The sequence below is a fragment of the Cucurbita maxima genome, unplaced genomic scaffold, assembly GCF_002738345.1.
Source record: "Cucurbita maxima cultivar Rimu unplaced genomic scaffold, Cmax_1.0 Cma_Scf00048, whole genome shotgun sequence".
Taxonomy (NCBI): domain Eukaryota; kingdom Viridiplantae; phylum Streptophyta; class Magnoliopsida; order Cucurbitales; family Cucurbitaceae; genus Cucurbita; species Cucurbita maxima.
Genome location: NW_019272064.1, coordinates 828,394 through 841,059, shown reverse-complemented (window position 1 = coordinate 841,059; position 12,666 = coordinate 828,394). Strand labels below are relative to the sequence as shown.

At 34.3% G+C, this 12,666-nt stretch overlaps 1 protein-coding gene across 1 annotated transcript in view; it reads left to right on the top strand.

Moving 5' to 3' along the window:
- LOC111471047 (serine/threonine-protein kinase TOR) overlaps positions 1 to 12,666 on the top strand; it is a 39,435-nt gene that overhangs the window by 23,765 nt on the left and 3,004 nt on the right. The window contains exons 33-47 of the mRNA XM_023116735.1: positions 1,275 to 1,384; positions 1,459 to 1,632; positions 1,731 to 1,796; positions 3,396 to 3,464; positions 3,560 to 3,670; positions 7,856 to 7,996; positions 8,099 to 8,224; positions 8,324 to 8,489; positions 8,563 to 8,777; positions 9,264 to 9,470; positions 10,456 to 10,569; positions 10,653 to 10,856; positions 11,145 to 11,225; positions 12,347 to 12,421; positions 12,512 to 12,578. Of these exons, the coding sequence (XP_022972503.1) occupies positions 1,275 to 1,384; positions 1,459 to 1,632; positions 1,731 to 1,796; positions 3,396 to 3,464; positions 3,560 to 3,670; positions 7,856 to 7,996; positions 8,099 to 8,224; positions 8,324 to 8,489; positions 8,563 to 8,777; positions 9,264 to 9,470; positions 10,456 to 10,569; positions 10,653 to 10,856; positions 11,145 to 11,225; positions 12,347 to 12,421; positions 12,512 to 12,578 (1,926 nt within the window). The remainder of the gene's footprint in view (positions 1 to 1,274; positions 1,385 to 1,458; positions 1,633 to 1,730; positions 1,797 to 3,395; positions 3,465 to 3,559; positions 3,671 to 7,855; positions 7,997 to 8,098; positions 8,225 to 8,323; positions 8,490 to 8,562; positions 8,778 to 9,263; positions 9,471 to 10,455; positions 10,570 to 10,652; positions 10,857 to 11,144; positions 11,226 to 12,346; positions 12,422 to 12,511; positions 12,579 to 12,666) is intronic.

Below are 12,666 nucleotides of genomic sequence, written 5' to 3'. Positions count from 1 at the left end.
AAAGGTCGGTGAAGCACTTTAAACACCAAAACTCAAGCAGAAATATGGAACCTAATTAGGGCCACACATCCTCGTTAGATCGCTCAGCCTCTCAAGGTTTTACTGTTTCTCTCACCTCAAAAGCTCCACTAAATCAAGAAACTCCCGCAAGCACTAGAAGTGCATCCTTTTACAGAAGGTAAAAGGGCGGATGAAAAAGCTACTCAACCATAGAACGACCTCTTGGCCGGTCTAAATTGAAATCAAATGCCTTAAAGACTTAGCTTTGAACTGAAAAAGCATATTCACATCTTCTGAAAGGTGGTCAAGATCCTCAAAATGCATCTTAAGAAGCATCAGATACGATGGTGCATCTAACTACTAAAAAACTAGGACATGGGCAAGGTGGTCAAGATCCTCAAACTAGAGTAAAGACTAGAAATGAAAAACAGTTATCCATACATAAATCCAAAGCCTTCCTCTTAAAGCTCCACAACATCTTCATCTTTATCATATGCATCAACATTAAAAATCCACAGCCTTGAAATTTGGTTCCCTAAAGACAAATTAGCTACTTCCAGCATGCTGACATTATCAAAAGAATCAGCATCTCCAGCTGAAGTCAGCTGGCTTAGAACAATGTCGCACAATCACAAATAGTTGTCTCTCTGCCGCAGGGTGTGATTGTGACACTAGACAATGAAGTGAAGTATTCCTCTTGTTCCAATACACCACAACATAGAAAAAAAAGTATTCACTTGGTTGCAATCCATTATCTCCATAGGCCTCTCTCTCGTCCTTGAGAGTTGAAAATGACAATCCTCTCATGTTAGCTGCCTTTTAAACTAAATTGATATTAGCAAGATCAAAAGAACATGAATGTAGTAGCCTCAGAATAGGCTGGGATGAATTTTTCCAAACATGGAGTCTGGACAAAAAGTGGGAACTACCTGGCCGTTGATTTTTATAGGAGCACCTCTTAATACTTGCAGAAGTTGAGAAGAAAAAAAAACGCACATTAGTGGCAAAGCCTGTGAGACATAAAATTTTATTGACTAGAATGAACCCTCCACCCTAGTCCTCTTTTTCTTAAAAAAAAAGTGAAAAAAAAAATGATTAAAAACCCTTGTATGATTCTTGATCAATGGCCATTCTTTTAATTCTCTCGTCTTTTCATTAAACAGATATGGAAAACAATCGGACTACCTGTTAAATTGTATTATCTTATAATTATGAAAACATTACGGCAACCTTTTTTGGAGGTTAATTTTAAATATATTATGAATGTGTAACAGGACGGATGAGATGCCTTGCTGCATTGGCTCGATGGGAAGAGCTTAATAACCTATGCAAGGAGTATTGGACCCCTGCCGAGCCAGCTGCTCGGCTAGAAATGGCTCCAATGGTTAGTATTTGACGTTAAACTTAAAGATATTTTGAGTCGTTACAATTCTTGCTTATTTTCTGAGGGTGCACCAGGCTGCAAGTGCTGCATGGAACATGGGAGAGTGGGACCAAATGGCAGAATATGTTTCTCGGTTAGATGATGGTGATGAAACCAAACTTCGTAGCTTGGGTAACACTGCTGCTAGTGGTGATGGAAGCAGTAGTGGAACTTTCTATAGGGCTGTCTTATTAGTTCGTAAAGGAAAGGTACTGTTAATAAGAACTCTATGTTTGATACTATTTTGTACTTGTTTTTCCTTCACATCATTTTCCAAGGGGTTTTGACGCCAGTGTTTCTGTTCCAGTATGATGAAGCACGTGAGTATGTTGACAGAGCTAGAAAATGTTTAGCAACAGAACTTGCTGCTTTGGTTAGTAATCCCTCCCACCCTACCCACCCTCCCACACACCTGACACACACCAACTACAAAATTTATATCCTATTTTGTACTTTATTGTTTACTATATTGAGTCAAACTTTAATTGATATGCAAATTACTGATTCTAGGGATGCAAGATTTTTTTCCCAAAATAATATAAAGAAGGTTCAGGTGTATGATTGGTTGTAGTAGTAATAATGCACGGGGTAGTTATGAAATGAATTATGGTGAAAATTTGTGTAATACTCTATGTGCGTTCTTTTGGTGTTAATGATTGTTGCATTCTGCTTCTCATGATTTCATATATTGTTGGTTTTATGACCTATGTACGATTGACATAACATGTTCAAATGGGTTTAGAGTTCAAAACTCAAGTATTATTCTTTAATTACAGGCCAATGTTAAACCTTGAAACTCTTCCACTTCATAAACACGCTAGTTTGTCAAATAAGCTTTGAGTAATATTGCAACTGAAAAGTTACTTTAATTGCTGTGAACTCAAAGTCCAAGATTAGGCTCCCTGATCTTGTGGACACCAAATATACAGATTCTCCTAACAGGTGTGGTTTCGGATTCACGTACTTGTTATTTTGGAGTTCTTCAATATTGGGGGAGTTTATCTTGCGCTTTCTACCAATATATTTCTTAAACAATACTTTCTACCGACACATTTCTTGAGCATCTTCTACCAAAATTTTCTTCGGATTCAAGGTTTTAATATTGTCTCCGTGATAGGTGATATCAATGGAGCTTTTCCTCATGTCTAAAATCGTAAAAGCTAAGAAATACGAACACTTTAGTTTAGCTAGCTTGTCTATGTCGGACACTGTGACTATGGTTGGACACTTGTTAGCATGATAAATGTGTTAGATACTAGTTGTACTAAATCAATAGGTCCAACATTCGTTACACATGTATTTAACTCTTGTTATTTGCTTCTAGAGGGATTAGGCAAGGAGATCCACTTTCTCCTTTCCTTTCCTATTTCTCTTGGTAAGCAAAGCCCTTAATGCTCTAGTGGTTAATAATTATTCTGAAGGACTCTTTGAGGGCTTCAAAGTTGGATCCACCAATGTTCGTGTTCCCATTCTTCAATTTGCAAATGATACGCTAGTTTTTTGAAAGTATGATGATTCGATGCTTGAAGTTTTCTAAGAATGGAATGAACGATTCTCAGGTCTCAACTTATCTTAATTCCGCATTAACGCAGGATAAGAAAGGATGGCATTAGCTTTTGCAATGTGTCTAGTTGTCTGTTTCTGTTAGTTTCCAGGTGTACAGGCTGGTTTTTAAACTTTAGTTTGGGGAGAGGGATTTATTCATTTTCTTTTTTATCATGTTGTTAATGACGGGGTCTACCAGGTCTTTGAACTTGTCTGTTAAGAACTGCACATTATCATCCTAAGGAGCATGCTATGATTCATATTACATGGAATAAGGTTCAGGGAACTCAACATTTCTATTCAGATGAGATCGACTTCTACTAATCCACATAGGCATATGATATGCTCCGAGTTATATTATGTTCTTATTTGCATAATTTGATTGCACTTTATTTTGGGGTGCTGTAACTAGACATCTGTATTCTAGGTACTGGAGAGTTATGAGCGTGCTTATAGCAATATGGTCAGAGTTCAGCAACTTTCAGAACTAGAGGAGGTGGATTTATGAATAACAAATACCATTTTATTCCTACATCATATTTTTCTTCTTTATTTAAGGCAACGGTTATTTTATGATTGGTGTTCAATTAGGTTATTGATTACTGCACACTTCCTGTTGGGAATTCCGTTGCTGAAGGACGACGAGCTCTTATTAGAAATATGTGGACAGAACGCATACAAGGAGCAAAACGGAATGTTGAGGTACTGATGCATTTTCCTACTCTTTATTTTTTATATTTGCTCTGAGTTATGGGCTAGATATAATTTTTTGACATCCCACCTTTGATACGATGCAGACCCAACAGTCAATGGTTTTAGCTTACCATCTTACTTGGACTAAATTGTCTTTCTATTCAAACATTCAACTTTAGCATTTTTCGAGAATTAGTCTCTTTTCATTTCTTCAATGAAAATTTCCGTTCCTTTTTTTTTTCAGGAAAAAAAAAAAATTGCTACAAATAAGAATACACAAAAATAAACTTAGTGAGGTTTTGGTTGAGGTTGCTGGGTTTGTGGGTTTGTACTCTTTCGACTCAACCAGTTAATAAAGATGATATCTCGTTCATAACCAAGCTCCAGCCATGAACATTTTGTCGCAACAATGCTTGGTGGATAGAATGATCTTTTTCTGTATTCTAGTTTCAAATTGACGTTATCCCCAACCACCACCCCGATTTTGGAGGTTAGACATCGTGGTGGTTAGGAGCCAAAGTAAATAGTAATGGCCTTTGTAGTATGTGATTGTTATTTTATAATTTTCTTTCTTGATCTATTGTTATTTTAGTTTGATTGGCTAGCTTCAATCCTCTTTGAATAGGTGGTTATTCTCTTGTATTATTTTTCTTGAAAACAGAAAATAATTTCATGATAATGAAATGAAAGAAGGGAGTTAGTGTCCCAACCACCTTAAGTTATATTACTAGAATGATCTCCGATTTAAAGTTAAAGATGAAAGACTATGATCTCTAAAAGAATGTTTGTGTTTACACCAATATAGAATACTAAAATAAGGGTAAAATAAACTTTTAGTCCTTGAAGTTTGGGTTTGGTGTCTATATGGTCCTTGAAATTTCAAAAACGACATTGTTAGTCTCTGAAGTTGGAGAAATAATTCAGAAATGGTCTAACAGAAAGCTGATACATCTGGAAAATTGTTTAAGGTGTTTCGCTGATTTGCCAAAAAGAATATTAAATTAATGATTTTATTCGTTTATTTATTTTTGTGATTAGACTTCCTTCCTCTCTCTTTCTGCCTTCCACTATTCTTTTTACAGGATTAATTATGTTTGTACTCATTTGTCAGAGCACTATTCTCTTAGCACATTTTAAAAATAATTTGAATTTTGTGTTTTTCTTGATTATTTAAGTTAATTTTTAAAGTCTAGTATTTTCTTTTTTTTCTTATAGATAATATTTATAATTATATTTCTAAATGCACCTTAGTTCACTTAAGTGAAGCCTTCTTATCGCCTTTTGCTTTGAGGCAATTAAGAGGATTGTCGTCTTGGAGGCCATCTCGGGCTTTGGAAACACAGATATCAACCACCTTTAGATATGAAGACATTTCCAGCTATGTAGCTTGTGCTGGATTTTTTCGACAATAGGCTGCCAAATGGGTGGACTCTTCAGATTGCAACCGTAAGGATGGTCAAGAACCTTGGTTGATTCTGATGCCTTCTCAAAGGTTTTGATGAGATTAAACATTTTCTAATGTAGTGTCAATACTAGAAAATAAGTGTGTCATCAACAAATCACAAACAATTAGTTGGAGGAAAGATGTGTCGCTGGTGGCTGTCTTGAGTTTACCCATATTTGTAATTTGTTATATTATATATTAAATCATCAATAGGTTGCTATAAATTTAATTATTCCTAACACTCTACTCGTGGGCTTGAAAGTTTGTAAATGCCCAACAAGTGTAAATCAATAGTGATTGAGGAGATGACATTAGTAGAGTTCGAACACAAGACCCTTTGATAACATGCTAAATCGTCAATTAACCTTCTCCATATTGGTTTGAGAATCAGTTCTTTCATGCGAGTATAAGCATTCCTTTGAGTAGTTCTGGAGATTTCCCCCCATGATGTTTGCTTACATCAAATTGGTATAAGAGCATCTCGTGAGAGGGCTTGATGATTGGGCAAAGGGTTCCCACCTCCTTAAGTGATGTAGTTCAATCCGTTAGAGATTTTAGAGTGGAACTCCACCATAATTCATTGACAATCTTTTTCACCAAGAACACTTACCATATGCTTACTGTTAGTTGATCAAAATTCAATGTACGGCAGGTACAATGACCAAATAGTTGGATTAACTAATCTTGAATCTTTCTAATTCCACGGTCAAAGAGGGCAAATAGAAGGTAATGACCATAATCTTCATTAAAATGACAAGAACAACCAACATTACCAGCAAGAATGGTCGAGAGAGCACACCTTTAAGAAATCATTCAGAACCTTTTTCATCATGATAAACTCCAAGAATGATAAAATGAAAGGACTTTGGTCAAAGATTCCAATTGTGCCAGCAAATAAGAGGAGTTTTTTCATGGGTTTTTGAATACCCTCGTCATGTTCATGATCAGACAATTTTGAAGAATGTAGGGAACAATCTTTCCATGGATTTGAGGAATATTTCAATGTCAGAGGTTGAATTCTTGTTTTGAATGGAAAGACTTTTTGCTGAAAATGAAATATCAACCAAAACAAGGAGATTTTCAGCTTAGATATTATGTCATTTTAAGCATCTGAGCGTCAAAGGACCAATTTTACAGCTTTATAATTATTTGGAAGTTTGATAAATGTCGTATTGGAGTTTTGATGTGCTTAAAACAGTAGACTCCACTGTAGTGTTTTCTATCATTGGAAGAAGTAGTTTAAAGTAAGGTTTCTAACTTCATATCTTGTAAACTAGTAGGCGTGTTATTCTTTCTAAGGAGGGCAGGAAAGGATCCTCTATAAAAAGGAGGATCTATTCTGTGAGGATTGTTCCTTTTTGTTATTTTAGTTTGATCAATTAACTTGAATCCTCAGATTCATTCTTTGTATTGAGAGACTTTTGAAATCATATTAAAAATTCTTTTGAGGATTCTAGTAAATTTTCTCCATTGATGTTTGGTTGCATCAGAAAAAATGAGTTTTAAGTCACAGTGACTAACTACCTAAGATTTAGCATCCAACGAGTTACCTTAGCAACTAAATCTAAAATTAATACATGAAAATATTCAAGGGTGCAAGCTAGCGTGAACAACCATAGATACTTTTTTAAAAATTGAAGTTATGCCCAACTAGACTCTTTTGACTTGTTAAGAGATGAGAGAAGTTTTATATAGTTCAGTTGATTTGAAAAAATTTCCATGAATTTCCAAAAAGGGACAGTCTTATTTTAATCAAAGAGTGCATCAGTCTTAGTGAGAAAAATGTGCACTCTGCCAATGGTAATTGGAAGGAGCTTTATGATCTTGTAGTTTGATAAAACCGTATGATAACGATAATCAATCAAGATGTACATCTCATGTGGCTCATGATTTTCAGACTTGAATCAATTGCTCTACGCATCAAACAATCAAGTCTTGAATTTGATAGTACTCAAGTTAATTGCTGGTAAGCTGTGTTTCTGAATGCTAACCAGGACAACATTTGTGGCATATTAATGAAAATTACTAAGCCTTGATATAACTTTAATTAATTCCTTGAATTTCTTCATGAGATGGCTTGCTAAATTTCTGGGTGAAACGCTGAATTGCTATTATATGATATTATTAATGTATTCATAGCAATGTAATGCGGAGCATATATACCATGTTAATCAATTTCCAAAAGTAGACAGTATGAATTACCTATTTGGCTTAGTGAACCATCAAATGTTGTTTATAATTATTAATCTGTTCATGTTTCCTCGAGTAACTGCGAAAATTCCAAGTTAATTTCTATGTTTTTTATGGACCTTGGAGGTGTTGTATGATGGAATTGTATTCCACGTTAAAAAGTTCTCAAGAATATAGAGAATTCATGACACATTTACCGAAAATCTTTTCTTCAATAAAAATAAATTTTGCATGTTTTTGTTAAACTAGACCCCAAAAGATGATAGGTCAGAGTAAATTTAATGGTTTTCTTTTTTTTCAACTGACTCCATCACTTGTGGGTTAGTAAATAAGTATGGGACCCTATAAGTGAACTATTAAAATAGGAATATTGTTGCAAAGGTTTGAACTTTGAATCATTTGCTCTCATAATATCAGGTTATCACTAGATCCAAAGGTTAAGTGAAAAGTTTAATTTTCTCTTTATATATTCTCTCGACTATTATTTCTAAATATTGATTTTATCGCATTATTATATCTATCTAAAATTAGCTGGCTTACTGTTCCAATCAATTTGGTAGGTCTGGCAAGCAGTATTGGCTATTAGAGCCCTTGTGCTGCCTCCAACAGAAGATATTGAGACATGGCTAAAGTTTGCTTCTCTTTGTCGGAAAAGTGGGAGAGTCAGCCAGGCAAGATCTACTCTTGTTAAGCTCTTACAGGTCAGTGTTCTATATTTACTTTATATGTATAAGAACTTTTAGTTGCTGCTGCTTCTAGTTCTACAATTTTCTTCTCACAACATTACTCTTGGTTTTGTACAGTACGATCCTGAAACATCTGAAAATGGATGGTATTCTGGGCCACCTCAAGTAATGTTTGCATACTTGAAATACCAATGGTCACTTGGGGAGGATATTAAACGCAAGGAAGCATTTGCTAGGTTACAAGTAAGATCTTCTCCACCAGTAAAATAGCGTCTAACTGTATTCCCTATGATTTACTTCAATACTTGTCTTACATAGCTGAATTGCAACTCTCTCCTCTAGGTTTTGTCTAGGGAGCTATCATCTTCACCTATTATCCAACCTGTCAAACCAAGTAGCTTATCAAGTGGTAGAAGTTCAACTGCACCACTGCTTGCTCGTGTATGCCTTGAACTTGGAACCTGGCAATGGGCCCTATCTCCTGGATTAGATGATGATTCTATACAAGGTAGTGTTGCCTTCATTAATTTAATTTTTGGTTTTTAGCCATTGCTTATTTCTCTTGCTGATGGTTTTTGTAGAAATTCTGACCGCATTTCAGAATGCCACCCAGTGTGCGAATACTTGGGCAAAGGCATGGCATATGTGGGCGTTGTTTAATACAGCCGTGATGTCTCATTATACAATGAGAGGATTTCCTGATGTTGCGGCACAGTTCGTTGTTGCTGCAGTTACAGGATATTTTCACTCTATAGCATGTGCTGCAAATTCTAAAGGTGTTGATGACAGTTTACAGGTATAGAATTCCATATGCAGGTTTTAAATAAATTTCTAGGCCATCTAATGAGGTCTCATTTAGATGATGTCTTTATCACATTTAGGAACTAGACATAGTTATATGCAGGTAAATGTGAACACTTTGGTTAGGTCAGCCATATCTAGTTTCTTTATTCACTACTGCATTTTGCTATCAAATTATTGCCTTATAAATTTTCTGAGTTTCAATCCATAAGAACTGACTGATTTTCAATTGACATTGTAATAATGGCTTATTATGTTGAGAAAAATATGGAGAGTGCACATTTTAACGTAGTTTATGTTGAAGTATAAGAATCTGTTGAATTATTTAAATATCTTGAATCACAAAGGTCTTGTTCGAGCTTTATTTTATCTTATGCTTTATTCAAAGAAATCATTTATCCATCATGCTTTTCGCATTTCTTGATCAAGCTCCTTTTACTGGTTTATGTAATTTCAAATTTGGTCTCTCTGTCTTCTTCAGGATATCCTCCGTCTTCTCACTTTATGGTTCAACCATGGAGCTACTGCAGATGTCCAAATGGCACTACAAAAAGGGTTTACTCATGTAAATATCAACACATGGCTGGTAGTTTTACCTCAGATAATTGCAAGGATACATTCAAATAACCATGCAGTAAGAGAACTCATACAGTCACTATTGGTTCGAATTGGGCAAAGTCATCCTCAGGTTTATTTCATATATCATCCTTTTGGCATTATTTTAGTATCAAGTATTTACATCGTGGTTTTCTTCTGCACATCTGATTTTCCTTCTTCTCTTGATATATCATCCTTAGTGAAATGTGCCTTATTTTTACCTTCTAGGATGAAATTAAGAAATATTCTTTAAAATTGCCCCCCGCCCAATTTCATATAGAAGCTATAATTTTATATGCATTTGGTTAGTGTTCTAAAAACATATATTTGAAAACAAGGGATTTAATGAAAAACAAAGTTGTATTTCGTAGTTCCATTGTTTTTTAATATGTTTCAAAGAAAGTTCTGAAACTGAATCCCAATTTAAACAAATTTTTAAAATGTGTTTGACTATACATATATCGACCATAAACAGAGACATAATCCAAATTGCACACCAAACCGACCCTTCTGAATTTTCCATTGCCTCATTATTTGCAATTCATTGTGTATGTATTTTGTCTACTTTCTTTTTTTTTTTTTTTTTTTTTTTTTTTTTTTTTTTTTTTTTTTTTTTTTTTTTTTTTTTTTTTTTTTTTTTTTTTTTTTTTTTTTTTTTGGGGGGGGGGGGGGGGGGTGCAACACACAAAAAATAGTTGGACTGTTGTCTTTTAGTATGCTTCATACTTACATATAATTTTGGAAACTTCCAACACCTGTTAAACCATTTGATTGAACATATATTTTAATATAAAAGGAGGGCTTCTAGTCCACTTTGACTTTGATTGCTATTCATGGTGAAAAATTCCTCCTGAAATAGCTTACTGGCAGAATTGTTATCGGAGAATATTTGGTATTTAATTTCGTTATATTAGGTTTGTTTTTTATGTTGCAATTGTGAAATTCATTATTATCAGCGAGTGTTGTGAACTTTAATTTTCCCTCAATGCATGTATAATTTTCACTATCTAGTTCATCCGTGTATGTAAATAGTATCGAAATTTTGAAGTTGGCATTAAAGTGTTTTTTTTTAACAGGCCCTCATGTACCCTCTCCTTGTAGCATGTAAATCAATTAGCAATTTACGGCGAGCTGCAGCTCAAGAAGTTGTTGACAAAGTTAGACAACATAGTGGTGTTCTTGTTGATCAGGTTCTTTTCATGTAAAATAATTTAACTAATTTGTACTGTAGGCCCTTATTTAATCATTAAGCAATACATACTTTTACCTATAGGCTCAACTTGTTTCTAAAGAATTGATTCGAGTTGCCATACTTTGGCATGAAACATGGCATGAGGCTCTAGAGGAAGCCAGTCGTTTGTACTTTGGTGAACATAATATTGAGGGGATGCTCAAGGTTTTGGAGCCCTTGCATGAAATGCTTGAAGAAGGGGCTATGAAGAATAACACAACGATAAAGGAAAGGGCATTCATTGAGGTTGTATATTTAGTTTTTCTTCTCTCTATTTTTAGTGTTACAAAACTTATCAATTCAATGTTTGGTTGTGGTGTCACTACTATTTTTTTTCTCTGTTCATTGCGTAAAACTTTTAATGCTTTTAGTTTAAGAGATGTTGACACGTATTACCACTTAATTGTTTATCCCATGTGTTGTAAATAAATTTAGCCATCTGATAGTAAAAGTTTCCCAACTATTGGTTATCGTTGATAAGGTTTTAGATTTTCATATTTCTTGTAGTCTAAATCATTGTGTACTTTTTCTCAGGCATATCGCCGCGAGTTGCTTGAAGCCTATGAATGTTGCATGAAATATAAGAAAACCGGGAAAGATGCTGAACTTACTCAGGTCTGTTATCTGCTCCCCATTCTCTCCATTAAAGATATTTATTTGCTACTTTTCTTTGTCCAGATTCCCTTTTTTCTAATGCATGTTACTGTAAATGTATGTTTGCTGCACAGTACTGTCGATTTTATCTCTATTATTTATAACCTTTAGAAAAGTAGATATTCCCACGATCATATTGTTGTGTTCAACAACCTCCTACATACTTACCATTTTCTTCCAGAGTCTCTCCGTGAACTGACTTACATTTCACGTGACTAGGTTTCCCTCCTTCCTGCTTTCTGAACTCGTTGTTTCCTTGACAATAAGCATTTCAACTTTTTAAAACAAGTTCAATTTTCTTAGTATTAATCTCATGTCCACATTAGTGATATTTTGTTACTATTTTGTTATATTTCATTGACTTTTTTAATAGTATAATTGAAATATCCATTCACTTGATGTTAAATTCATGGACATGTGGTAATGTTTATGGAAATATTGTCATGCTATGAAAATTTAATCCCTAACCACAACTAAATTGTTTAACTGCCATAATGATTAAGTGGTCTACTATACTTCGCCAGAATACTCTTCTATATTTTAATTTATACCTAAAATTATGAACGACAATATTATCAGAAATTCTCTTGGATCATATTGAAGTTTCATATATTTTTAATTAGATCAGTACATGTATCACTCTTGAAAATCTGTCACCAAATACAAATAATTCGCAAGTCTTGTGCACATCATAGGTTACTTCTTTTCAGATTATTTGTCTTATAATTTGTAACATTAATCAAATATAAGTACCAAAATTAATAATTTCTAAGCTATTTTCAAATTATCAAATTAAGAAAGGCAAAAGAGTATCTAAAAGTTATTTTCAACATTTTCTGTTGTCAACGATATATTGTGTCAAACCTAATCTCACTTCATCTCTTTCCCTTGGGGCTTTAACGATCTTTGTGCATCATTATACCTGGTACCTTGTAATGGATACAATTCCTGAGCTGTGTTATTTTCTAATAAATAATTGTAATAGATACAGTTTAGTGGGTTTTAGTTTCTTTCTACCTGCGTGGCTTTGCTTTTGCTTCTTGCTTGTAGTGGACCTAACAGCGTCAACATTATGTGGTCAGGCTTGGGATCTGTATTACCATGTATTTAGAAGAATAGATAAGCAACTTCAGAGCCTTACAACTCTGGACCTTCAGGTTAGTTTACCTTTTTAAACTAAAGTTTTTTTTTACACTTATATCTTAGTATGTAAGTGATATTGATCTTGTCACTACGTTGTATTGTAGTCTGTTTCACCAGAGTTACTAGAATGTCGTAATCTGGAGCTTGCTGTTCCGGGTACTTATCGTGCAGGTACGTTAACATATGGGTTTTTAGCATATGATTGTTGGAGGACATATTGACATAGCACAATTATTTCTTACAAATCTTATTTTCATAT